The 24,236-nt window shown below is 43.0% G+C and overlaps 1 protein-coding gene and 1 non-coding gene across 4 annotated transcripts in view; both read right to left on the bottom strand.

Annotated features, from left to right (window-relative positions):
• Nucleotides 1-1,131: 1,131 nt before the first annotated feature.
• The window catches only part of adam9 (ADAM metallopeptidase domain 9), a 30,777-nt gene continuing 7,672 nt past the window's right edge, over nucleotides 1,132-24,236 (bottom strand). For 2 of the 3 annotated variants that reach the window (XM_048979390.1, XM_048979372.1), the window contains exons 3-23: nucleotides 23,105-23,163; nucleotides 21,060-21,138; nucleotides 11,974-12,050; nucleotides 9,926-10,127; nucleotides 9,784-9,849; nucleotides 9,618-9,689; nucleotides 8,772-8,941; nucleotides 8,587-8,668; nucleotides 8,084-8,217; nucleotides 7,815-7,986; nucleotides 7,446-7,538; nucleotides 7,076-7,271; nucleotides 6,298-6,403; nucleotides 5,989-6,172; nucleotides 5,572-5,652; nucleotides 5,322-5,427; nucleotides 5,028-5,145; nucleotides 4,501-4,591; nucleotides 4,024-4,053; nucleotides 3,195-3,256; nucleotides 1,132-3,117 (exon numbers count right to left, since the gene is read on the bottom strand). In XM_048979390.1, the coding sequence (XP_048835347.1) occupies nucleotides 3,060-3,117; nucleotides 3,195-3,256; nucleotides 4,024-4,053; nucleotides 4,501-4,591; nucleotides 5,028-5,145; nucleotides 5,322-5,427; nucleotides 5,572-5,652; nucleotides 5,989-6,172; nucleotides 6,298-6,403; nucleotides 7,076-7,271; nucleotides 7,446-7,538; nucleotides 7,815-7,986; nucleotides 8,084-8,217; nucleotides 8,587-8,668; nucleotides 8,772-8,941; nucleotides 9,618-9,689; nucleotides 9,784-9,849; nucleotides 9,926-10,127; nucleotides 11,974-12,050; nucleotides 21,060-21,138; nucleotides 23,105-23,163 (2,238 nt within the window). In that variant the 3' untranslated portion in view covers nucleotides 1,132-3,059. The remainder of the gene's footprint in view (nucleotides 3,118-3,194; nucleotides 3,257-4,023; nucleotides 4,054-4,500; nucleotides 4,592-5,027; nucleotides 5,146-5,321; nucleotides 5,428-5,571; nucleotides 5,653-5,988; nucleotides 6,173-6,297; nucleotides 6,404-7,075; nucleotides 7,272-7,445; nucleotides 7,539-7,814; nucleotides 7,987-8,083; nucleotides 8,218-8,586; nucleotides 8,669-8,771; nucleotides 8,942-9,617; nucleotides 9,690-9,783; nucleotides 9,850-9,925; nucleotides 10,128-11,973; nucleotides 12,051-21,059; nucleotides 21,139-23,104; nucleotides 23,164-24,236) is intronic. The other variant, XM_048979382.1, reaches the window with a different exon arrangement.
• LOC125732344 (U1 spliceosomal RNA) lies at nucleotides 19,304-19,466 on the bottom strand. The gene has a single exon (XR_007391726.1). It is a non-coding gene; the product is annotated as a U1 spliceosomal RNA (small nuclear RNA).

The raw sequence follows: 24,236 nt of genomic DNA, 5'->3' as shown, positions 1-24,236 counted from the left end.
CTCTACTGAGCACTGTAAAAAAAAAAATCACACAGTGAGGTAATTCATCCTTCACGCAGGCCTCAGTAGACAATAAACAGTAAACAATACGTGTGTGGCGCTTGCTTGGTTCTAATTTATCTCCAAGAATCCAGTGCTTTCATTTATTTGCATGTTTTTTCTTACCACCATGCAAAGGAATTCTGAGATATCTAACCAGGATGCATCCATATGCCATTTCATCTAGAATGTTCCATAGGCATCCTAGGATAAGCTTTGTATCAACATTGACCGCAAGGTCGAATGAAACACCAGTAAATATAATGCAGTGGTATCTGAAGAAATTTCACAACAGGTAATATTTTTATTGCACTGAAATGTCCCTTACTGTATAAGTATGTTTCTACTAAAAAGCATATAGAATCAGTTTTATTGGGTAGACAGTTACAAAAAATCATAAAAAGATAGGATAATTGATGATTTAATACCAGATTTCTGTCAATCATGTCTCTCATTTTGTTATTAACAAATATAACCTGCTATATCCCCAAAACAAGAAGAGGTGGTTTATGGTTGTCCTTTTGATGGTTAACCAGCAGACAGTACCTTGTGCATTCAAAATATCATTCTGGCAGCAACTTCATTTACAGTTTTACTGGCAGTTTCAGAGCTGGTTAATGCCTGAGCTTTTGCAAGCATAACAACATCATATACTTTTAAACCTTGTGTTTTTGTATCCACATCCTGCATCTTCAGCCTTGGTCTCGTAAGTAAACAGATATAGTTCAATAAACAATAAGTGACATTAGATGATAAAAGTACTAAGCTATGAGGTATCTTGGGTATTTTTTTAGAATGAACAATACAAAATGTGTATATGGGCTGGAGGAAAGTTATGCAACAGGTACAAGAAGTTATAATGACAGATATTAACGTTCATCCATCACCTTGTATTGTATAAGCAGCTCGATTATAGATCAGTATATTCTGGTATGACTGAAAATAGCTGTGGTGTACATAAAGAAATTTGAATTACCTGTGCTCTCATAAGTCGCATCATAACAAATCCGTCTATTTATATAATTAATTCCTTAGTACCTTTTGAGAAGCTCAGGTAAAATTGTCAAAATGTATATAAGAATGATAAAAGTCTACTGAATAATATTTAATTTCAGTTAGATACATTCAAGAGTATATGTCAAAGTAGCATTTGATTTATTTCAATATATTTTGTTCAAGGGAACTGCTAAATTTTTCCTTAGCAGATTAGCATTTCCACTAAATTGGAAAACCGTTAGTGGACCAACAGCGTTCGCAAAATTTAGTTTAGTAAAAAATGTTTGTAAATCCTATAATCACACATATTTGTTCCGGTTTGCTGCGAGTCTGTCTGCAACAGTCTGACATGCTGTTGATTGACTACATGGAAACACAAGATGTGACTGGTCAATAACTTGCTGTATTTAACGTAATCCGAGCTAAATGTAAGTGAAAGAAGATAAGTCAATTTAAACTGTTGTACCCTGAACTAAGCGGAAAACTGGGGCCTGTATCATGAAGCTGGATTTCTTGCTTATAGTCGCATGACTTGTAAGATTTCTGGTACCCTAGTTTAAATGTACTTTATCTTCGTACACTTACATTTAGCCGATGTTATGTTAAATACAAGTTATCTGGCTAGCCAAGAAGTTATCCTGCTTCGGCCCCTGATTATTTTCTAGGTTCTGATTGACAGAGCCGTAGACCACTAAAGCCAAGACCCTCATTCCTAGTTCTGGGTGAACAGTGCAATGTTAGCGAAGCTGTTTGTGGTCTACAAAGGGCAAAATGTCAGCATGGGCCAGTCATGGAAAAGGACTCCTGCATTCTGCAGTGTCTGGAATAAATTAACAATCACAAATTAGGTTAATCCTAAACATCCCCAGGTAATCACTCCAGCCCCGTGTAACTAAATTCCTAAACAGGTTCAAATTTCATCTGATATTTTTAAAGGTTTCAGAACCCAATACCAAATTGAAACTAAATTCATATAATAAAAGTTGCTGGTTAGTGGTTATCATTAGCTTCTGCTAATTTTTTTTACTGGTTTAATCGGTGTAGTGTTATTGAATTAAAATTTTGGAGTTAGTGGATTAGCAGTTAATGAAGATAACTTTTTGGACAGCTGTGCCCACCCCTGATGAGAATAAATGACCAAAGGTTTTTCATAAATAGTGCATCTTCAGGTCTGATCTGTTAAGTGTGGGTTTTATGATGGAAGCACAAGATGTGAAAATGTGTCTAAAAAAGCATTTATTTCAGCGTTCATTTGTCTCTCGTTATCTGTATGATAGTGGACAAGGTTTCGTGGCTTTTGGTCCAATCCAAGAGACAGACAGTCTGCTTAAAACAATGTATAAATATACAGTAGTTCAAACAAACCTGAATCTCATGAATGTAGCACTGTTGTGAGACAAAACAGAGCATTTATGTTCAAGAATGTAGGGTAATCTGTTATATTAAGGCTTTATTTTAAATTTAAATCAAAATTTGATGTTGAAACCTGAGCAAAAAAAAAAAAAAACAACATTTAAGGAAGTATAACAGCAGGAATTGATCTGGCATAATTTTATATAAAGAAAACAGCATTGTACTCTGGGACATCAAAGTGCAGCAATGTTGTGACTGGTATGTCTGTACGCTGGACCTCAGTCAAGCCAGTGCAGAACCAGTGGTACTTTAAAAAGCTCATTAAAAAGATTTTAAAAAGACACAATTATGAAAAACACACATACAATAATAGTACATAATACACAAGATGGATTATTCCCCTGTACTACTAACTTAAGTGCTAATCACATATTTTCACATTCCAACGGTAGTATGGGGTAGTAGTTTGCAGCGGTCTTATTACGTAGGTACGATTTCTTGCACTTAAGGCCATACCAGGTCATCAAGTGGCCGAAGTTCTGCGATTTTCGTCGACAGTGCAGCTCCTTATTGCACTCGGTGCTCAGTTGCCAAGTGGTCTCTGAGTGACTGCCAACCCAAATGTGTGCGGGAAGAGTGTGTTAAACCACCCCCACGGGCAGCAACTGTGATTACAGTGGAGGTGGGGGAGCATGTCTTTGAGGCACGAGTTGCGTTTTCATAGGTGGTCTGTGGGAAGAAGTGAAGAGAACAGGTCACATGCTAAAGCCCATTCCTGTGAACGGCAGACGGAGGGGGGTTCTTACTGTGGACGTCGTGGAGGTGGGGCATAGCTTGGCACGGATGCTGTTCTGTTGGTCTGCACAACCTACACAGAAAGGGCACAAGGGCAACAGCCATCGGTGTACGTGTGTTAGGGTTCACAAAGAATGGTTCCAAATTCATGGGAAAAGGCACTCTCAGCATTATGTTGGACCCCATGTGATCAAGAACAGTCCTCCTGAACATAAGAACATGCAAAAAAAGAGCGCGAGGAAGAACATATAGCACAACAGGAGATGCAATGGGTAGATGCCTCAGCGTATGACTGATACAGATCAACACCAGCGATTCTGGAGTTTCCAGGAATCCTGGCTATTCAGACTTAAATCAATGCAAGATTTGTGGGAAAGGACTGAAGAAGTTGCGATGTCCTTCATTGGTGAAAGGGAAATGAGGCCCGCCACAGGAAAAAGCACGAAGAGCAAGCTCCTCCTAATAGCCCTAGAAGCATGCAAGCAGAGACCAAAGCCTCCAACTACAACTCCTATTCCCGGGTACATAACCACTGACAGGAATGAAGCGCTGCTTAGTCTGAATCCAGCCCAATGCTCCCAAAACCCCTGCTAGTTACGAGCTTCAGATTACACTAGCCACTATTAAGCTCCATTTCTTTTTAAAATCTCAGAATTTTATGCAGCGCGCCAACAGGACAGGAAGGTTCTGCCCAAATCGCCTGCAAGGTGATGATTTTAATGGAGGGGTCTTGTGGCTCGATCCTGCAGCCCACTGGAGAAGCAGACAGAAAAGTGGAACCAGATCTTCCAAGCAGCAGAAATGGTTATATGAATATATGCATGTACACATATCATTTACCTCCTGGGATGGTAACAACTGAGCTTGATGCTTTCATCATAGAAAAGAAGGGGGAAAAACTCAGTCATTACTACAAATTTTGTCTGCATTTTAGTTAAAGGTGAAACTGTAAACACATGGTCTCAAACAGCATTCGACTAATGGACACTCCATAAAGAACATTTTACAGTTTACTCTATGCAAACTGTAAACAATTTACCAGTGACTTCCACAAAACGAGCTAAATTGACAAATTACATCTGATTGGTTAATTCATTAATTAAACATTAATCAGTAGACAGGAACCTCCTTGGAGAACTTCATGTACAGATAAGCATATGGAACTTTAAATCATAAGGCAGAGGACAATGGCTTTTGTCTGCCTTTAATGTTGGATATGCTAGCAGCTGACCTCGTTTTGTGTGGCTGTTCCATAGGGGAGTTCATGGAGAACATAATGCATTAACTGGGTTAAAGGGTTACGCTCGGTTCACTCACTCCATCCTTGACGATATTGCCCGGGGTGTTCCTCTGGGGGGATCTCCGGTTGCTGTTTGCCGCACCTCTGCTGTTTCTACCGCTGCTGCCCCTGGTGGCAGAAGAGAGCGCTGTCACGCTGTGTCAAGTCAGAGCACTGAGAAGTTCAAGCAGCAAGGACAGGATTGACTTTGCTCACAGGCAAGTTTGGCCTGAGAGCTCAGACAATGGGTCAAGTCAAAACTACAATATCTGCTTAACATGTCCTTTCGGTACACAGCTCCATGTTGACAGGCTGAAGGACCATGTGCCTCTTCTCCAAGATATTTAGCTTGAAAAGAATGTCTTAGATAAGGGGTGTACTGGGTGGATTAAGTCAATGTCTTTGGCCCTTGCATAACTGTAGGGGCAGTTGAGTCTTATACAGACCTGGAGATCAACCACGTTGGGGTTACTTCTCACTTGGAGAGATGTTCCTGGTCGAGCTGTGAGACCCTGGCAAGAACTTGACACCTGTTTCCCAAGCCGTGCTCCCTGACTATACTCACCTGCAGAATCGCCTCCGTAGTGCATCCCTCTTCAGATAGACGTAGACCCCCAGGACTAGCATTGGGAGCACCAGGAAAAAGAAGACCAGCAGGCCATCCCGTGTCGAGGTGTCCTTGTCTACAGGGAGGAGGCGGGGTTAGTGTGTGGATGAACGACGCGCCTACGCAGCCGCTGCGGTGTCGCAACGCCCCCTCCGGTACTCGGATGAGGGGAGGCGGACGGCGGGAGTAGGTGTGAGTGACTCAGCCTGTACTGCGAGAGCTCCGCAGCGAAGGGACCCCTCCCTTCCTTACCGTTCCATGTGGGGCCGCTGTCCACGCTCCCCCCGTAGCCTCTGTTCTTGCAGTCGGAGGGGGCCCAGCCGTCGTCACAGTGACAGTTATTATTGCTGTTGCACACCTACAGGAGAAGGGACAAGTCCTACATTAAAGGCCCAAAATCCATAGCAGTCAGTTAGCTTTAAGTAGAGCCACCGTTTGTGACACAAAGGGTAGCGAGTTTAACGCTAAACGACAGGGCGGTGTTTTGAGCAGCAGTACGTACCCCATGGCCGTGGCATTTCTGTTGGGTGTCGCAGTCGTATTTCAGTAGATCGGCACTTACACATTCGTAATTCAAGCACACCTGAGGAAAACAAAGCAAGCACCAAATTTCACTGGAGTTTTTTCACTGGAGCCCAAATGGCCATGGCAAAGTCATTACATGTAACATTTTATTTATGTAACAGATACTTTTACCCAAAGCAGTGTACATTTTAAGGAATCAGGATTAGACAGTCCCTGCAGTGACTGGGGTTAAGGGCATCGCTCAAGGGCCGAACAGTGAAACTGTGCCAGCCATGGGACTTGAACCAGCAACCTTCCGATCACAGGCAGTGTCACAACGGACTGAGTGATCTCATATTACAGGGACAGAAAGAAGGGGAAAGGAGCCTTCCATCCGCCACTGGCTGTGTCCTACCTTGTTTTCCGCACATATGGTGCCCTCGTTCACCATGCCTGGGTCAGGGACATCGGAGCCCAGTTGGAAATCCACGCCCCAGCACTTGGTCCCACCGGCTGGCGTTTGGATGAAGGAGGGTTCGATGCCAAAGATGGTTCCCATCTGCACATTCTCACACTGCAGCTTTCCACACATGGCATTGCTGCAGAGAACAGAGGGGGTGCTGCGGTAAGGGGGGGGGGGGGGTTGTATCCATAGCTGCCATAAAGGGGGGCCACCGGTTTATACATTGGGGGGAAGTGTGTAATGCTCTCTTGGCAAACTGACCTGCTTGCGCACTTCTTGTAGCTGTTCCCCTGGAAGCCGCAGTTCCCGAAGCGGTCTCCCATCAGATTGACGTGGTGAAAGCATACCTCCGGGGCAGCCTTGGCCTCTGAGCGCGCACACACACACACACACACACACACACACACACACACACACACAGGTCAGGAGGGCAAGTCTGATATGCTCCATTGTCTACCTGGAACTTTTTTCCCCCCCCACTACAGTGACTCTACAGCAGAGGGCACTCAAGTGCAAGTTTTGAAAATGACAGTGATTAACTACAGGAGAAAACAATGGGGTATTAGGCACTGCGGAGGACTCAAATCCCGACAGCCAAGTGCTTTGTGACGACTTGTGTGTAAAATACTGCTATTATAATAGAAAATTTACAACACAATAACTGAGCATAATACAAGGTTAATTAATGCTATTACATCATTGATATTTTGCTTATTATTAGAGTATCAGATTGAGAATAATCAGTAGCTAAGTAATTCAGTTCAATTTTATTTGTATAGCGCATTTTCACATTACATTGTCTAAAAGCGCTTTATATTATCCCTGCCCAAAGCCCCCAGTGAGAACCCAGTGATGACAGTAGCAAGGAAAAACTCCCTAGAAGGAAGAAACCTTGGGAGGAACCATCCTCAAGGGTCCGGGAGAGGAAGTCAAATGGGCAAGAAGTAATTTATTTTAGGAAAGTAATTTAATATGTTTTTGGTAGATTTTGGATGAAGGCTATCCACAGTGGACTTGTATTCCAGGAAGACCAACTCACTTGGGCCGAAAATTGCCTGACACTGTCCATCATAGTGCTTGCACTTCCCGTTGTAGCAGTAGGCTGTTCCGCTTCTGCACTGGTGCCCGTTTTTCTTGTAGCTGTCACTCTGGCACACCGAGGACGTGCCGTTGCAGTACTCAGGCAGGTCGCACTCGTCATTGGTAGCCCGGCACATGGAGCCGGCCGAAAGGAACTAAGACAAAGCAAGACGGCAGAAGGAAGGGTGGTACAGGGCGGAGATCTGGTAGGCTAAGCTTCTGCTATAAATAACAATGGGATTCAGAATGGATGACAATCTGCCAAGTCATCCTGCCTCTGGAAGGTGTTGTGTAGAGGGAGCCCCCTGTAGGGGGAGGAGGGGATTTACCCGGCAGTTTTTGCAGCACGCCCCATCAGCGCACTGTGCCCAGGATTTGAGCTTGCATGTCTTGGGTTCACAGCAGGGATCGTTCTTGCACTCCTACATGAAGAGTGGAGGACAAATGATTGGTCAGTACAGAAAAGGCACCTTCGAAGCTCGTTCTTGCCTTTACCCTTATATGGAGCTGATACGCCAGTGCTAGGCTGTGCGTCGTCGTGCTGGCTCACGTCTAGGCTAGGAGCCTAAACGCTGTAGCCATGTGGCTCCAACATTGTCCTGCTACACGCGTAGCATTTTCGTCAACCAGATTATGTACTTCACACGTTTCCGAGCCCGTTTCACAAACCTCCCCCTCCCGTCCCCCGCACCCCTCACCACTTCCGTGCCACAGTCGCACTCCTCCCCCACGTCCACCAGCTTGTTCCCGCAGTAGGGGGTGCTGTAGGCCTCCTCCGGACGGGGGGAGTTCAGCAGACAGCGACCCCTGCTGCCCAGTATCAGCTTCTCGAAGTCGTCGGCGCTGCAGCTGCTGAAGTTGCGTGAACCGCTGGAGGCAGGAGGGCCGAGATTTCGGGCCGTTAGCTGACTGGATACCAAGGAAATGAAGAGGTGGCGCTGAGGACGGTGGTAACGGCTGCACTCACGTTGCCCCGGAGTTCATGATGCAGCTGGACACAGCGCAGTGGCACCCCCGCCCGTCATCATGACTCATGCCCAGGTTGTGGCCCAACTCGTGGGCCACGATGGACGCGAACTGCTGCGTGTTCACGTTGCTGAACTGTGGAAGCGCAAAGGAAATGCAAGAGAGCGAAAGTACTGTTAAGATGTGGAACGACATCATCACAAATCCAGGCGGCGAGATGTCGAAAGTTACCGCGACATCACCTAAGCAAAGAAAAGAGTCCAATGTCCAGTCATCCATCCACATTCAAATGTTCATCCACTGCTGGGGAGCACCTTCAAACACTCAAACAGGCACCAAAATGCAGCTGTATGTCTTTGGACCGCAGGAAGGAACTACAGTAGCCGGCCGAAATTCGCACGGCAAAGGGCTTCTGTTATAAAAGGTTATTATTATGGAAATATCAGGAGGGAAGAGAAGCAGACCACCTCAGCACACACAGGTTAGAAGAGACGGCCCACCCACCACATTGATGCCCCCGCCGAGGCTCTGTGAGCAAACCGTGCCAACATAGGCCATCCCGGCCGTGCTCCCGAAGCCCTTCTTCCTGGGGGGTAGCACAGGTGGGCCGATCAGAGAACGGGCAGAAGGACACGCCGTGGGGAGGGGGAGCGGCAGCGGGGGGGGGGGGGCGCATGCCCTGCACTCACAGGATGAGCTGGGCGCTGTCGTGTCGGCGCCGTGGCAACAGGTCCCGCTGCTTCCACTGCACGAAACGATGCAGCACCTCACCTGCGCTGCCGTCTGTACTGATCTGGTTGCCCTGGTTCCAGATCTCCAGTCCCACCAGCACAATCCTGATGTTTAAGGCCTTATACATCTGACATAAGACGGGGGGGGGGGTAGTGCAGAGAGACATGTGACATGCAGACATTATACTACATATGCACTACAATACAGGTTATACTACTATACTAAGGAGTGCTGAGGGAGGAGTCGGCCATGATCCTTTATTTGCACAGGAATATTGGAATGCTTCTGCTAGCAAACCCCATCGTGCTCTCCTTTGATACACATGCATACATACACACACACACACACACACACACACACACACACACACACACACACACACACACACGTTTATAATTATATCTTATAACCAAACTAAATATGAGACTTTTGGCATTTTTCGTGTTTCAATGCAGTCACCGATTTTTAGGTAATTGAATTTCCTTTTGTGGGAACTGAAAAAATCATCCCCACAATGTCAAAACAACAGGTTTTTATCACATTGTGAGGACATTTGGTCCTCACAATGTAATGTATATCAGAAGGTTAAGATCCTTGCTCAGGGACCCAGCATAGATACGACTATTTACCAAGGCTGGGGCTCAAACTCACAACCTTCCAATCACAGCTACCGAGGCCTAACCCGCTGAGCCATTGCTGAATAGCAATTAATGCAATCAATGCAGGGTTCACTGGGAAAGTGATTCAGAACATTTTATTAAAACTTAGAATGATAATTAACAATGCACTCAAAATGGACTCACGCCGTCTATATAGTTGGCGAGCTCGACCATTTCTTCCCGCACCACTGTCTGGTTCCTGTTTCGGAAGTTAAACTGCAAAAGAGAAAGGAGGGACCTGACTTTTTAGAAAATGATGGATGACTGACTCTCTGCTTCCCACTGATGGGAATAAAAATCCCATGCTCACCCTATCATTGTCCACCACCAAGAAGAGCTCTACGTAGTGGGTCTGTTGGAGCACGGCCCGCTTCCTCTGTAACCGAGGGCAACAAGGGACATTAGTGGGATGGGGGTACTAGGATGAGCGGGGCTGAATGCGTGTGACTTACCCGGGGCAGGGGGCCACTAGAGGGCGCATGGAGCTTGTGAATCTGCTCGGCATGCAGGTCATGCTCTTGGTCTTCAGGGAGTGTCCCACACACCAGAGGCTCACCCTGCACGTCTTCCAGCCGGTACACTAAGTGCTGGAAGCTGGAGGACTCCTCCAGAGGCTCGATCCCATAGCTGACGCCAGGCAAGTGAAGCATGCCTCTGCAGGGGGAGGGGGGAGGGGTCATACAGGCTGCTTAGATTCAGCACTGAGGCAATATGTTTTTGGTGAAGAAACAGTCATTTCCTCACACTCATCGTTTTAATACTCACATATCGGAAAGACGCGCAAGTTCACTCCTAATAGCACCTGAGTCATACTGACCGGGTGACTGGTGAGCGACTATTTCCCAAACAAAACCTCTTTTTTTTTCTTGTGAATAGTCTCTTTCCTTTTATACATTCTACATTAGTAAGCAGGAGCGAGGAGGCCACACAAACAAACATATAGTATAAAAACAAGAAAGTTCACAAGAGAGACCTAGGGTCCGAATGACCTGGAGAGATTCTGTGAAGAGGATTGGTCTCCTCAGACGCCATGCTCTGTATGCCCCAACCTTATGATATCTTATAGGAGAAGATCGAATGCTGGTTTATTGGCAAGGGGAGGTTGTACAAAGTTTTCAATGCGGGGCAACTACAATTGTAGCACATGTGTTTTTGCTAAAAAATATATATATTATTTGCTTTTCTCTGAATAAATTTATTCTAATTAAAGGGTTTGATTTTTCAAATTGTTTTTAATGTGACATGAAGCTGCTTCACCAAAATGTGGATTTTTTCTAACCCCTTTTACTGATCTTGAAAAGGGGAGCCAACAGTTGTGGACGGCAGTGTATATAATACATGCTATTATAATGAATGAGAATATGATATTACGAATATATACACCTTACAGCATCAGCTGATATGCTGCATTTAAATGAAATATTTTAAAATGGACCCAAAAAATGGAACAAGTACACGCAGTAGACAAAACATCTTTTTCTTCCAGGTCATAACCATAGATGATAGATTAAATCACACACAAACCCTCGTGTGTCACTGTCATGTCAGAGTCCACCATCAAATGGTAAGGATCACTTAATGGGAGATGAATTTCCTCACTGTACCACTAACCTATGGTGTTTTCAGACAATTACTGACAGATACTGGCCGACTGAGCTAGATGTCCCTCTAGTGGTCAACTACAGGTAATTCAGCTAACATGAAAAAACCACTGTCATCACCAAGCAATGAACCTACATGAAAGACACAACAGCACCTAATTATATCAGCGAGTCATTGTAATCACATTCAGGCACTTAAATTAGTCTTTACTCAACCATCATGCAAGGAGATTAGTGCAGAGGAGGATCCTTATTTTTGGGAAACAATCCTCTGCCTAATGTGCTGGGGGGCATGTGACACATTAAGGGCTCTGCAATCCAGGGGTTTCACAAGACCCACTGTACCATTATCCCAGATGATGAACAGGCCCTGCTTCAGACCACAACTTCCTCTGTAAATCACCAGATGATACATGTTCAGCCGCATGGACACTAGGAGAGGATGGCTGTTTAGACAAGCGCCTTGATTCCTGTTGTACTGAAAACCGAACAAAGACCTCAAAGGTACTTAAAGTTTAATCCAAAGCCACAAGCAGTAAGACACTGGGACAAGCATTTAGAGAAACGTGTGTTATTTATATTCAGCTTGCATATACCGATTTCCTGATGGCTTAACACACACCCATCAGAATAACAAACCCAGAAAAAGCGAATAAGCCTCGCTGGCACAAGTTACGCACATTGCCAGACTGGTCAATATGGTGCTGTTTAGCTGCTTTTGTGCTGGAAACTGGTTGACGATCTTAGCTGGAGCAAAAAGGGATGGCAAGTACAGACCGGTGCCCCCCTCCCAGCACTGCAGAGCAGAGCAGCGGCAGCTGGAGGCTCATGACTGCAAAAGTGCCTTTTAGGCCTGAACACATAGCCACGCCTCCCACCCCACTCGGCGGAGCCCTTACCTCAGACCAGAGCAGATGCTGAGGGCCACAGCGGAGTCGTCCACATCCTGCACATAGCCCCGGTAGTGACAGTGATTCTGGGGCAACAGCAGAGAGAAAGGTGGTGGTGATGTCAGAAGACCACCGGCAAGCCTCACAGATCAGCAACAAAGGAAGGCTCACTGGGACACAGAGAAATTTATCCATACTGAGAATGAAAAATTGTCAGAAAATACTCTTTCAAAAAAAAAAAAAAATAATAATAATAATAATAAAAAGAACAGAAACAAATAGCACAAAAAAAACAAAACTGAAAGAATATAAATTATACTTGGGGATGGGTCCATCCACATATTTTCTGTTCCGATACAAGAGCTCCTCTTACTTTTGTATAAACACATAAACACACGATATATCCTAAAAAAATCTTTAAAATTATGCTACTAGAGACATCTGTAACATACTGTCCCACCTCGTTTGTACATCTTGTTTTAAGCGTTTGAGGCATTTGCAGTTCAGTTTGAATATCTTCCAAGTGAGGATATGCTGAATATGAGGATGCTGAAAATGTCAAACAAAGTTTCTCCCACTGGTAACAGCGTCACTTACAGGTCACTGCAACAGCAGCCCCTCGTGTATCACAAGCTGTAGCGAGGGTGCAAAACAGTCCAAGCTAGCAACTCCCAAATCATCCATTGCTTTTTTCATATTATATGCATTGTCTCGCAAAATTGCGCGTGCTTTGTTTAGTGAGATTTCCCACTAAACGATACTTCCACCTTTCAAATCTTCTCCCCCCCCCCCAAAGATCACTAATCGCTGTCCTACTGGTTTTTGTTAAAAGCATAAAATATAATCACCCTCCGTCATTCATCCAATTTTCTTACGCTCCTTGTACTGTAAAGGGTATGCCCATGACGTCACAGCAGGCAGAAATCACTGTGCTCACTCCCACTGAGTGGCGAAAAAACTATACAAACAATATAGCTATAACTATAAAACAATATAGCCACCTTTCTTTTCCAACACTTGCATTAGCCTATTATCCATTGATCCTGTCAGATTTATATGTGAATGCGCCTAATTTTGATGAAGTGTCCGAGACAACTTCCCACAAGCTGTTCAGTAATGTGTACTGCTTTGCTTGCCTGTAGATCTCCCTCTTTAGCAAGGCCCACAGGGTTTCTATTGGGCTCAGATCAGGTGAGCAAGGGGGGGTCAAGTCATCGCTTTACTATCTTTGAACCTTTTGTTGGCCAGCAACTTCGATGCATGAGACGAAGGAAATTTTCTTGCATCAGCATCATGGACTTTTTGAATGATGCTGGCTTCTGGTACCACTGCTTGAGGAAGGTGTCCTCAAGGAACGTGCATTAGTTTCTGCAGTTCGTTTTCAAGCCGTCTTCCATCTGAAATGGTCCAACCCATCCGGTCCATCCAGGGTCATTCATCTCATCTATCCACAAAACCTTTGAAAAAGGTCTTCATATCTTTCTTTGCCCATTCTTGACGCTTCTGCGTGTGACTTTTATTCAAAGGAGGCTGTTTTTCTGCCTTTCTGACCCTGCCAATCATGCGAAGCACTTTGCACCTTGTACTTCTGCCGAGTAAAGGAAGTTTACATTTCTGAAAGATGGTGGCACTTGACGCTAAAGGGTTCCTGCATACTTCCTGTTTAATTCTTCTTAAGTCTCTGGTTGTTAATTTGCATAATTTCTTCTCAACATGCTTTTTGCATCTTTGTGGTCTCATGCTCAATAATCTTTTGACTGTCAGGTGATCACGACTCAGTACCTTTGCAATTTCAATAGTTTTGTAGCCCCATGAAGCCAGTTAACTATTTTTTGTCTTTTTTTCTTCTGTTAGGTCTCCTTCGGCCAATTTTTCCAGCAGCAAAAATCTGTTTAATAATTATGCACATCTGAAATTAAGGCATTCCTCACTTTAAGCCACACTCTCTCCCAATAAAGCACCTGAAAATGATTAAACTAAGTGAATAATGCAGTTAATATAAAATACTGTGACAAATTTTTGGTCATACCGCTCAGCTCTACGCTGGGGTACTACAAGGAATTTCACTACATCTTGGGCAATGAACTCCACGCTGTCAAAGTTACAGGTCAGCAAGTTTCACAGTTGCCACCATCCCCCGGTTGATATAATGTTTGATATAATACAACATGCAGCTCCCCAAGATTGCTGCCTTTGAAAAAGTAACATTCATGGATAAGCTGAGACGCCTGGAACAGACTTCACAAACATGCAAAGATGGCTGAGAATCGCATATGGGAGTAAAACGTGGGGGTAGCTGTTTTTTTTTTTGAGGAACTGGTGCTGGGGGGAAATGCTGCAGAAAGAGGTGAAAAGGGATATTTTATATTAAGGCAGAGCATAAACCCACAGAAGATAAATAAGGTATAAATCACAGGTCTCAAACTCAACCTGGGGGATGCTGTCAAGGAGGTACTAAGACCTCTGGTGTTAAAACCTTGTAATTCTCAGACACTTTGGGAAACACCTTTGCTGTCTGCACTGCATCTCCCTTGGTTGGATTGAGTTTGTTAATAAATGGCTGCATAACCACCTCCTGTCTCCACTGTATCAACAAGGGCAAACCTTTGTGACCTTTAAAAAAAACCACAAAGCTTGAGAAGAGATTTAACTGTACAATTGACAGGATTCTGGCCAAATTAACCACATTGCACTGTATTTAAACGAGCACTGTGTTAGTGAACCTTATCTGCTGCCTCACAAGGGTGTTTAACATAAATAGCAGCAACAGATTTTTTCCAACCACTTTTGGGAAACAAAGTCGGCACAGAGCTTATGCATTTCTGCACTTAGAGGGGAGGAAATGGAAACTGTCTGTACACCATTATAGTGCTGGAAGGTCTCCTGGGGTCAGCTCACACCCACTACTGCACCCCAGTGACTCCAGTGGCACCGCTAACCTACACTGGCCCAATTATCTGGATTTTTACACTCACCAAGAAAAAATAACCAGCATAGCCCTATAGACCTTACTTCAAAACTTCACGGACAGACTTATTCCACATAGTCTTACCGGTCTAAGAGAAACATCATTGCATGAACATAAAAGCCCAATGTTTTACGTTTTCTGCATAATCTTTTTACTACGAAACAAAAAAATTCCTTTTATGAGCTTAAAATCCAGTGTTCAGTTAATTTATGCAAATTCTTTTAAACAAAGACAATATGAACCAGTTAACGGGCTGACAAATAACAGGTACATCATGCACTGGGAATTTTCATTAACCTGCAACTGCCAAGCAAGCCTGTTCATCTCTAATGGCTTGGATCCGAACAGGACAAAACACACTTCCTGTACCATTTCCGCACAGTGATATGAAGGATTTCCTGTTTTTTTCTGCCAGCATGTCTCCAGGCAAGACCCTGTGAAGATGACTGATACTTTTCCAGGGTGATTTCACCTGTGTCACCTTAAAATACAGATTTGGCCCACTCTTCAATGACAGGAAAGAAAAAAGTGATAAAAACACTAAAAGAAAATGCTGAAAGACCACCTTCCTATGCAGAGGCTGGCTCCTTCCAAACAAGACGGGTTTGCGTGATGGTGCTGGGCCGATCACGTCCAAGTGTTAACATCTAGCCTTTTTTAGTCCTGCAAAACACCTTTTATTCTTTGACCTGGTCAATTATTGCGGTATGTGCAACATGAAAGCTGGTGTACGATCGGGAATGTATAACACGCACTGGAAGCTCAATGAAGAAGAACAAGTCAAGGACAGCTTACAAAAATGACCCAAAACTGAAAGAAAAAATAGCACAAAAAAAGATTTTGCGATATCGAAAGCTGGCAGACTAGTATGTTTCAGAGGGGACTAGATGCATCCTCAAACAGCTTGACCTTTTTATTAAACTATATTAAGGGCACTTGGTACTTTCGGGTACGTCCTTAGTGAAACGAAGCTGAAAGCCACCTTGATGTAACAGAGGTTGGATCTGCGACTGAGGACAACAAATAAATCTGATATCTGTCAGAGATACAATTGAAAATGAAATATGTACAAACAAATAAACCAAAATTTATATATAAATGGATACTGGCATTAATTAGCACTAATGATTGCTGATGCTAACAAACTGTGACCAAAAACTATGATACAATGAACACAACTGAAAAGCCACTGCATATATTGTCACTTCCGTATAAAGTAACCTGCCTCTAAAACAGCATTTTATCTGAGGTTGAGAGGAAAAGTATTCAAGGCAGTCACTCAGAAATATCAAGTCAAGTACGTTTGTCATTTCAGCAATATACAGAATATACAGTGAAATGAAACATTGTTCCACCAGGACCAAGGTGCACAAAAAAGGTATTAAACAGCACAGGTTTGGGGAAAGCACTGTCCCCACATCAGGATCCACCTTAGCTGTCCTGACCAGTGTGCAGTGAGATGCAGTGTGTCATTTGAAAGGACAGAATGGATAAGTGAGATGAGAAATGAGAACCAGATGAGCTACTGCAGGCTATGGTTGAAAGTGACCCCCCCCTCCTCTTCGCTGCTTTATACACGTGATATGACTGCTTATATTAACACAAAATACCATCAACAGGAAGCCCAGCATTCAGTGTTACCACAATGACTGGATAGGTGGTACGATTTTAATGTCCCAGACTGCCAATTCAATGACTTCATTATAAGGCCTATGAAACCTGAATGGTCACATTTTGCCTTTCGCAATCTTGTGGGTCAACAGCTTTTGGGAACCGATGACTGCTACGTTCCTGGCTCTGGTCTAGGCAGAGGAGGAGGGCCTAGCCCTAAGGGAATAGGGGCACAAAGGAGAGAAAATAACAAAATACAAGATCTCATTCCTTTTTTCTTCCTAAGAAGAAAAAAAACCCAAGCGAGAACCACACCCCTAGACCCCTTTTGCGTGTAGAACTATAAAATGAATATGGAGAAGTTAAGATCTATCCATTTCGCAAAAAAAAATAAAATAAATTCATTCATTAACACAGCATGAACAAAAGAGAAAAGAAAAATAAGCGCTTCCATGGGGAGAAGAAAAACTTCCATGTGAGGCAATGATTTCTGCTGAAAGAGCAAGAGGATGTGGCTGATGATCCTTACATCCCTGTCACAGCAAATCATATGCCGCCTTATTAAAAACTGCTGTGCCGACACGGTTTAAAAAAGAAAAAAGATACCATTTCCTGCACAGGATCATGCGGAGGCAGAGTCCATCTCAGGAAGCCTAGTGTACAAGGCTGAGCAACACTCTGGTTTTGAAAGTCAGTCGATCCCACACACACACGTTTGTATTTATATCTTTTGTGAGGACGGTCCAGAACCATTTGTAATAACCGATGATCAACACAACAAACTGCATTAACCAGACATGAGACACTGGAGCATTCTTGCAAAGCATTTTAACATACACCCTGCACCATTCACAAAACGTAAAAGAAAAAGATTTACTATATTCCATAAAACAACAATCGTACACAGGCTATTTAAACATTTACTAGTAAGGGGATAACAACTGACAATTCTGAAATTGGTTACAGGATTGCTGAGTGCTTGGAGATAACAATGTCTGATAGACAACGGGCAGCTTGTCTATCGGCATACAGATCTGAAGTTACACTGCACAATATTTACACTTGATGGAAGCTAGCTGGGGACCATTGCTAAATGCTAACTGTTCATGCTTTGAAGTACGTAATGCTGTAAATATTCCCAGCTGTGCACAAAAACATTGACCTCAAAAAGGAAATACAACGTCTATCCACCAATCTTCAGTCACTTAATCAGCATGAAGTCGTGGGATGGAGACATAACTTAAGTGAAAATGCAGTATGGAGCCTGTCGAATCTTTACCGCAAAATAAATGCCTGGTGGTGATTTTTCATCCTTTCTGTTCTCTTTCCAAGACAAAATTATATCATTACCATTGAAACATTTTGACATTAAGTTAATTCGACTGGATTGTCCATTAAAGCCTTAAAATTCAGTTCCAGTTAGTCCTCAAGCACTACTTCAAGCCCTCCAAGTAATACTTCAAATATGTTATTCAGTCCTCTGCGTACAAGTTTTGTTTTCCCAGACCTCATAAATTTAGAAGCACATCATTGAAAAGATGATGAAATGGTGATGAGTCAGGTAACAGGCGAGGACAGTCACAGTCACAGTCCCTGTCCAAAGCGAGTCTCAGCCAGGCTCTTTGGCACCGAGGTAAAGGTGGCCAAGCTTCACAGGGCAGAATAATTAGACTCCTACAGCTACAGGACACAGTGCCCTTACAATATCCTGCTGACCTCCTGTTGTACAATAGCACACTTTCATTGTGGAACTAACCAGAATTATTCAATATGCACAATTATTAATAAAAAGGAAAAAAAAAATCTATGTCAAATAGAAATTCCTGCATGCAAGGCAGGAAGGGCATCCCAGGGCAAGGTAAACTTGTGGTACAATTGTACCATATTTCTGGTCAAAGAGCTGACTTCATCTTTCCTCAGTAAACTTGCCCAGGCCCTGATTTCTCTGAATCTTGTGTCTCTTTTGAAAAGATGCACAAAAGAAAGCCGCAGAGTCTAACCAGGATGTCCAGAGCACAATACTCCATTGAAAAACAGCATAAAGGCATACTTTTGTCTTCACAACAGAAAGAACATCACATCGTATGCAAACCTGCAATACAGGTTTATAGCCATCTGTATGAAAATATGCTCAAGATACTTATTCACAGAATGTCAGTTAATCTATTCCACGGAACCTTGGTTCATCCTGTACCACATTACTTAGCTTTTTCATCATACCATAATATCAGAATAGGGCACCTCACACCACCAGAGTAGGGGAATTCCAATCCCACCTCTGCTGTGAGAGAAGTTTGCATGTGCGTGTTAGCATGTGTTGCATGGGTGTCCTCCAGCAGGAAAGATATGCAGTATATAATAATAGGGTATAAAATTAGCGTGAGTATGTGCATTTGCCTTGTGATGGACTGGAATTCTGTCCAGGGTACATCCTGTAACACATTATGTAATAACAAATGTAACAAATTTTCTACACATAACATGTCATTACATAATGCGGTGTTACACACTGCATTATGTAATAACACCGCATTGTGTAATAATATATTACAAATTTATAGGCCACATTATAATTTTATATTGTAACATTACCCTATTCTTATTATTATTACTATCGTCATCATTATCATCATTCAATTTGTTACACTGTCGTTACTACATAACGCAACATTATTACATAATGCGTTGTTAAATACACCCACCTTGAGGCGCCTGGGATGGGCCTCAGGCCCCCCCCGCAATCCTGACCAGGAGAGGCAAATGGAAGATGAAATGAAATGTAGCTTCCAACTACCAAAAATTATGCAGTCGAGAATCCAACATTTGGGGAATTTGCATGGGTCAGTACAGGAGAGCAATGGCCAAACCTCAACCTGGGTGAACAACCTTTGTGAACATACTATCTTTCCTGCCAGGTAAATATCCCCCCACCAGGAATACCCATTTCAGTTTGAGGTCTTTGGGAATAAACATACAGCATCAAGCGCTGCATACGAGTCAAATCTGGCAAGTTAAAACAAGTATGTGCAAAGTAAAGTGTTCCACCTTGGCCCCAGAGCTTTTTATACTGATGTCAGAGACTTCATTTGGCACTAGTCAAATAGGTTCATAGCACTCATACTGAAAATGGTTCAGGAAACAGACTTCACAGCAGTGGAACCAGGTTACTCAGCATTTCTCTTCAGCCAAAACTTTGAACCGCATCACTGACACAGATAACGACTGTTAAACCATTTGCACAGCTGGATACAGAGGAATTCAGCCTCAGCATGTGAATCAACATGAAAAAGAAAAAAAAAACAACACATTTTCCTTCCTGGGGCTTGAGCCGGCACCCTCTCTGCCACAAATTGTCTTCCTTTAACCATTTTCCTTCCCCAGGGACAACCATAATTTCGCCCTTCGGCTTAGTTGTGAAATGAGCAGAGAACATCGCCATATGGCACATAGGGGTGACTTCTTCATTTACTCTGAATGAGCTAAATCCCAGAGTAAGGCTGGCACTGGGAGCCTCTGACATCTGCCGAGATAACTCCACCTGCTCAGACCAATACCTCCGTGCTTCACTGACAAACAAAAACACTTTCAAAGCTGCCCCGACTTGTTCGGATCCCACCCAACTCCCTCACAGTCTACTTGTCTCACACAGATTCTTATAAAGAACGATCTCACTGTCGGGTCCTGTTCATTTTCATGGAGCAGCCCATAAGCAATTTAAACATGTACAATAATGTATTTTTAGAAAAACGCAAATTTTGCTACCAACCTACTGTGTGAAGTATGGTGTTTATGCTGCCTGGGATATGCCCATTTCTTTGTATGAAGGCAACGTAAATGTCATTTGTATAGGAATATATGATTGTCACCATGCAGCTTCTGTTAAAACAGTGCTGTTCACATGAAGCATGAACACTTGTGAAGGACATTACAGTATATAGTATTTTTCCTTCTCCTTTCTCCCAAGTAAACTCACCTAGATCTTGATCCCGAATCCAGCCCTCAATTGTAGCTTTACCGTGACTTGAAGCCTTTTCGGTTTTTGTGTACAGTGCTTACTCTGAAACGGGTCCCTTATCTTTCTTATAGCCCATTCTCCCCATCCATTCCCTGGTAAAAGCCCCATTCCTTCCTGGCCCCCATCGCTCGGTAACATATTTCTGTTAACCATTATTTCTGTTAACAATTTCACTCTGATGACACCACAAAAATTAATACAAATAAATACGGTTGTAAGAAGTATTGTCTGTATAATCTACAGACAATTTTTAAATCAAACCCTCGTGCCTTGCAGCAGAACAGCAGGATAATACAAACCTCGTGAGGTAAACTAAACATTTTTCCCTGCACTGACATCTATTTATGAGTACGTAAAACAAAACACATAACATAAATACATCATCATTTAAGACACACACACACACACACACACACACACACACACACACACACACACACACCTGTCATTTATAGCAGTATGTTTCAAAGGATCCAATGTCCAATATGAAGAACCTCTTACCTCCATGAAGGGAGACTCTGTGATCAGAGAGCCATCCTTGGTGTAAAAGTACATGGTGAAGTCTTTGGGAAGAAGCAAACTGAAAGAGGAACAATTATCATTAGCAGTCATGCTTCTTAAAGATGACTTGACCTCTATCCTACAAGGTGGCTTTTCACCTTGCCCCTGCTTGGCTGGGGCCACAGAGGATTTAACATGAACACAACCCTACTTGGCCCTTGTAACAAGAACACAACCCTACTTTTTAGCCAATGTAGAACAACATTTCTCAAACCAGTCCTTGGGGACCCCCACACAGTTCATGTTTTTTCTCTCTCCCAATTCATTGGGAGTTGGGAGAAAACAAAAATTTGGACTGAGGATCCCCAAGGACTGGTTTGAGAAACTCTAATTTAGAATATACATCAGGGATAGGGAACCTGATCCATGGAGAGCCGGCGCGGGTTTTTGGGATGACCTTTCAGTCAGCCAATAATAAAGCAGCGATTCTCAACTCCAGTCCTTGGAATCCACTGTTATTGGCTGATTGAGAGGCCATCCCAAAAACCCGCACCCACACCGGCTCATGGATCAGGTTCCCTACCCCTGAAGAAACCGATCATAGGTCTCGCTCGCTGTGACACCCCTGCAAACTTGGAAGACAGACATCAAGCACTAACTTATTACTCTATAAGCTGCAGGCTTTGTCAGAAATGCCACAGCCCATTCACTCAAATCCACCCCCCACATGCTTTAAGTGCCCATGCTTTAGGCGGAACCCTGAGATGCATCAAAGCTGTTGGAGCGGCTTACAGTAAAGATGTGAAATTTAATCACAGACTCTGCCCTACAGCATTCATGGGGAGGCAGCTCTTTTTTCCTTCAGCTTGATCGTTGAATCAGTAAATGCACAGAGAATCATTAGGACCCGTAGCTCTGGTTACGGCATTAGAGTGATGAGCAGACATTTAGTGTATGTTCTCAGTAGGAGGTGGGGTACACAGTAGCTGGACGCCAGCTGAAAACCTCATATGCAATTCCCAAAACTGCATATGAATTTAAAACATGCTCTGGCAAAATGTCCATTAGATCCTTACTGAGAATTCCCAGACCCCCCCCCCCACAGGTAACATAGCAGTATATACTAGACCAAGGGTGGGCAATCTTATCCAGAAAGGGCTGTTGTGAAGGTTTTCACTGCAACTCCCTAATGAGATTACTAATTAGAGGATTGATTGGCTGAAAAGTTCTCACACCTGGGTTTGAACAGCTGCCCTAAAGGTTATCCAAAAAAACCTGAATATACACCACAGCTTTGCAGGTAAGACTGCCCACCCCTGTACTAGACACTCTGAGGTGCAGCTACTAAAATGCTCCTCTCCTATGTACATTTATAACTCAATATTTGTGAAATCTAAGTAATATTTAATGGGGCTGGGCAATTGATATGAATTTCATTCCAAATACAATTTTGGCTTCCAGTGAATATGAAAACAAAAGTAATTGAGATTGAATAACTATTGAATTTCATTTAACAATAATGCTGCCGTTACCTTATTAATCCACTACAGCCCCTATTTGTTTCTCATGTTCAATTATATTTAGAGTTTGAGGAAATCCACATTTAAAAAGGCAAGTTTTTTTTTTTAACAGGTCAATAAACGCATAATGTTTCCAAAGTCAAAGAGAAATCTCAAATAATCGTGATCTCAATATTGACCAAAATAACTGTAATCATGATTCATGATCACTGCCATAACTGAACAGCTCCAATCTCTGATACACAGCTGAGTATTTCTTCATAAAGCATTACAGTTTGTGCTAGTAAAGTCCAGAGCTCTTTACCCTTGGATACACAGCCGGTAGCCCTTCAGTGGTGACGTCACCTAAAGCGGCCTTTACGAGCCTGACGCAGCTTTCTGATTTACAAGCCATCAGACTTAGTCACTTGAATATGACAGAACAAAGAACAGAAGTAGAAATATTTCCCTCTTCTGCTTCCTCAAAAAAATGCCTCAGGACAACTAACAGCCAATGGCATTGACACAGGGACTTTTCAAACTTACTTGTTTTTCTCTAGGACTACAATGTGGTCCTTCCCCTGAGCATGGATGACATAGGACACCTAGAAGCAAGTAATGCAAATAGGTTAAGGTGCTTCAATCATGGCGGTGCATGTGAAAACACAAGCATTTCTGCTTCTTCAACCATAAAAATATATAACTGTCTGACTGCTATACCAACAAGCAACTGAAAATAAGCATTTATATTTAGATCACGGTCATTCATATTTTACAATTTTTAAAGAGGCATAAAGATAATATTTTTGCTTGTGACGCATTATCCAATTCACCTGTATGTTACCTTTTGGCAATATTGTGTGCTAAATATGTGTACATATAAACAATGAAGTGGCAATTGATATATATCAAATACAGCTCCGGAAAAAAGAGACTAAGATTTTTTTTTTTTTTGCAAACTGCAGCCTGACTCATCTCTGTTTCCCCTTAATGAAGGGCTGCTTCCTTACGTTATGGGACTTCAATCCTGCTTCTAGGGGCCTGATACAAACTGTCCTAGCAGTGCACTTCCCACCTGCACTTAATGTTCCCCATTCCTTTTGAAGGTCACTCGATGTCATCCTCCGATTCATGAGAAACTGTCGGATAAGTTAACAGTCATCTGTGATATTAGAAAGTCGCTTCCCCCTTTACCTGGCTGGTTTCTGGTCATTCCCAATGTCTCCTGCTTCACCTTGTTCTTGTGTACTGCTGTATTAAAAAATTTTGAACCTGGAAGCAGCCTGCTTCTCTTCTACCAGCAGAACCATAATTAAACCAGGATTTAAAAATGCAGATTTTTAAGATTGGTCTCCATAGCTGATTTTTTTCCATAGCTATATATAATCCTTAGATATATATACACACACGACTGCAGGACTAAAAATTGAATTAAAATATATGGCTGAAAGCAAAAGAAAATGTTTCTTATATTATCATACAGAAATAGTGCTGCTTACAATTTTACACTTTACCATCACATGGCTCTTTGAAAAACACTGGCGAGCACCAGTGCCTCAAGGTAACCCCTTGATCAAGGGTAAAACAGTGGAGTCTCTCCTGGTATTGGAACAGAAAACTTCCCAGTATCCAAAATGTTAATTAAAACATCTTTCCCTGGCAAGATTCAATTGGTTAT

The sequence above is a fragment of the Brienomyrus brachyistius genome, chromosome 2 (genome assembly GCF_023856365.1).
Source record: "Brienomyrus brachyistius isolate T26 chromosome 2, BBRACH_0.4, whole genome shotgun sequence".
Classification (NCBI taxonomy): domain Eukaryota; kingdom Metazoa; phylum Chordata; class Actinopteri; order Osteoglossiformes; family Mormyridae; genus Brienomyrus; species Brienomyrus brachyistius.
Note: the sequence above shows the minus strand (reverse complement) of the source record. Positions and strands in the feature narration are given on the sequence as shown.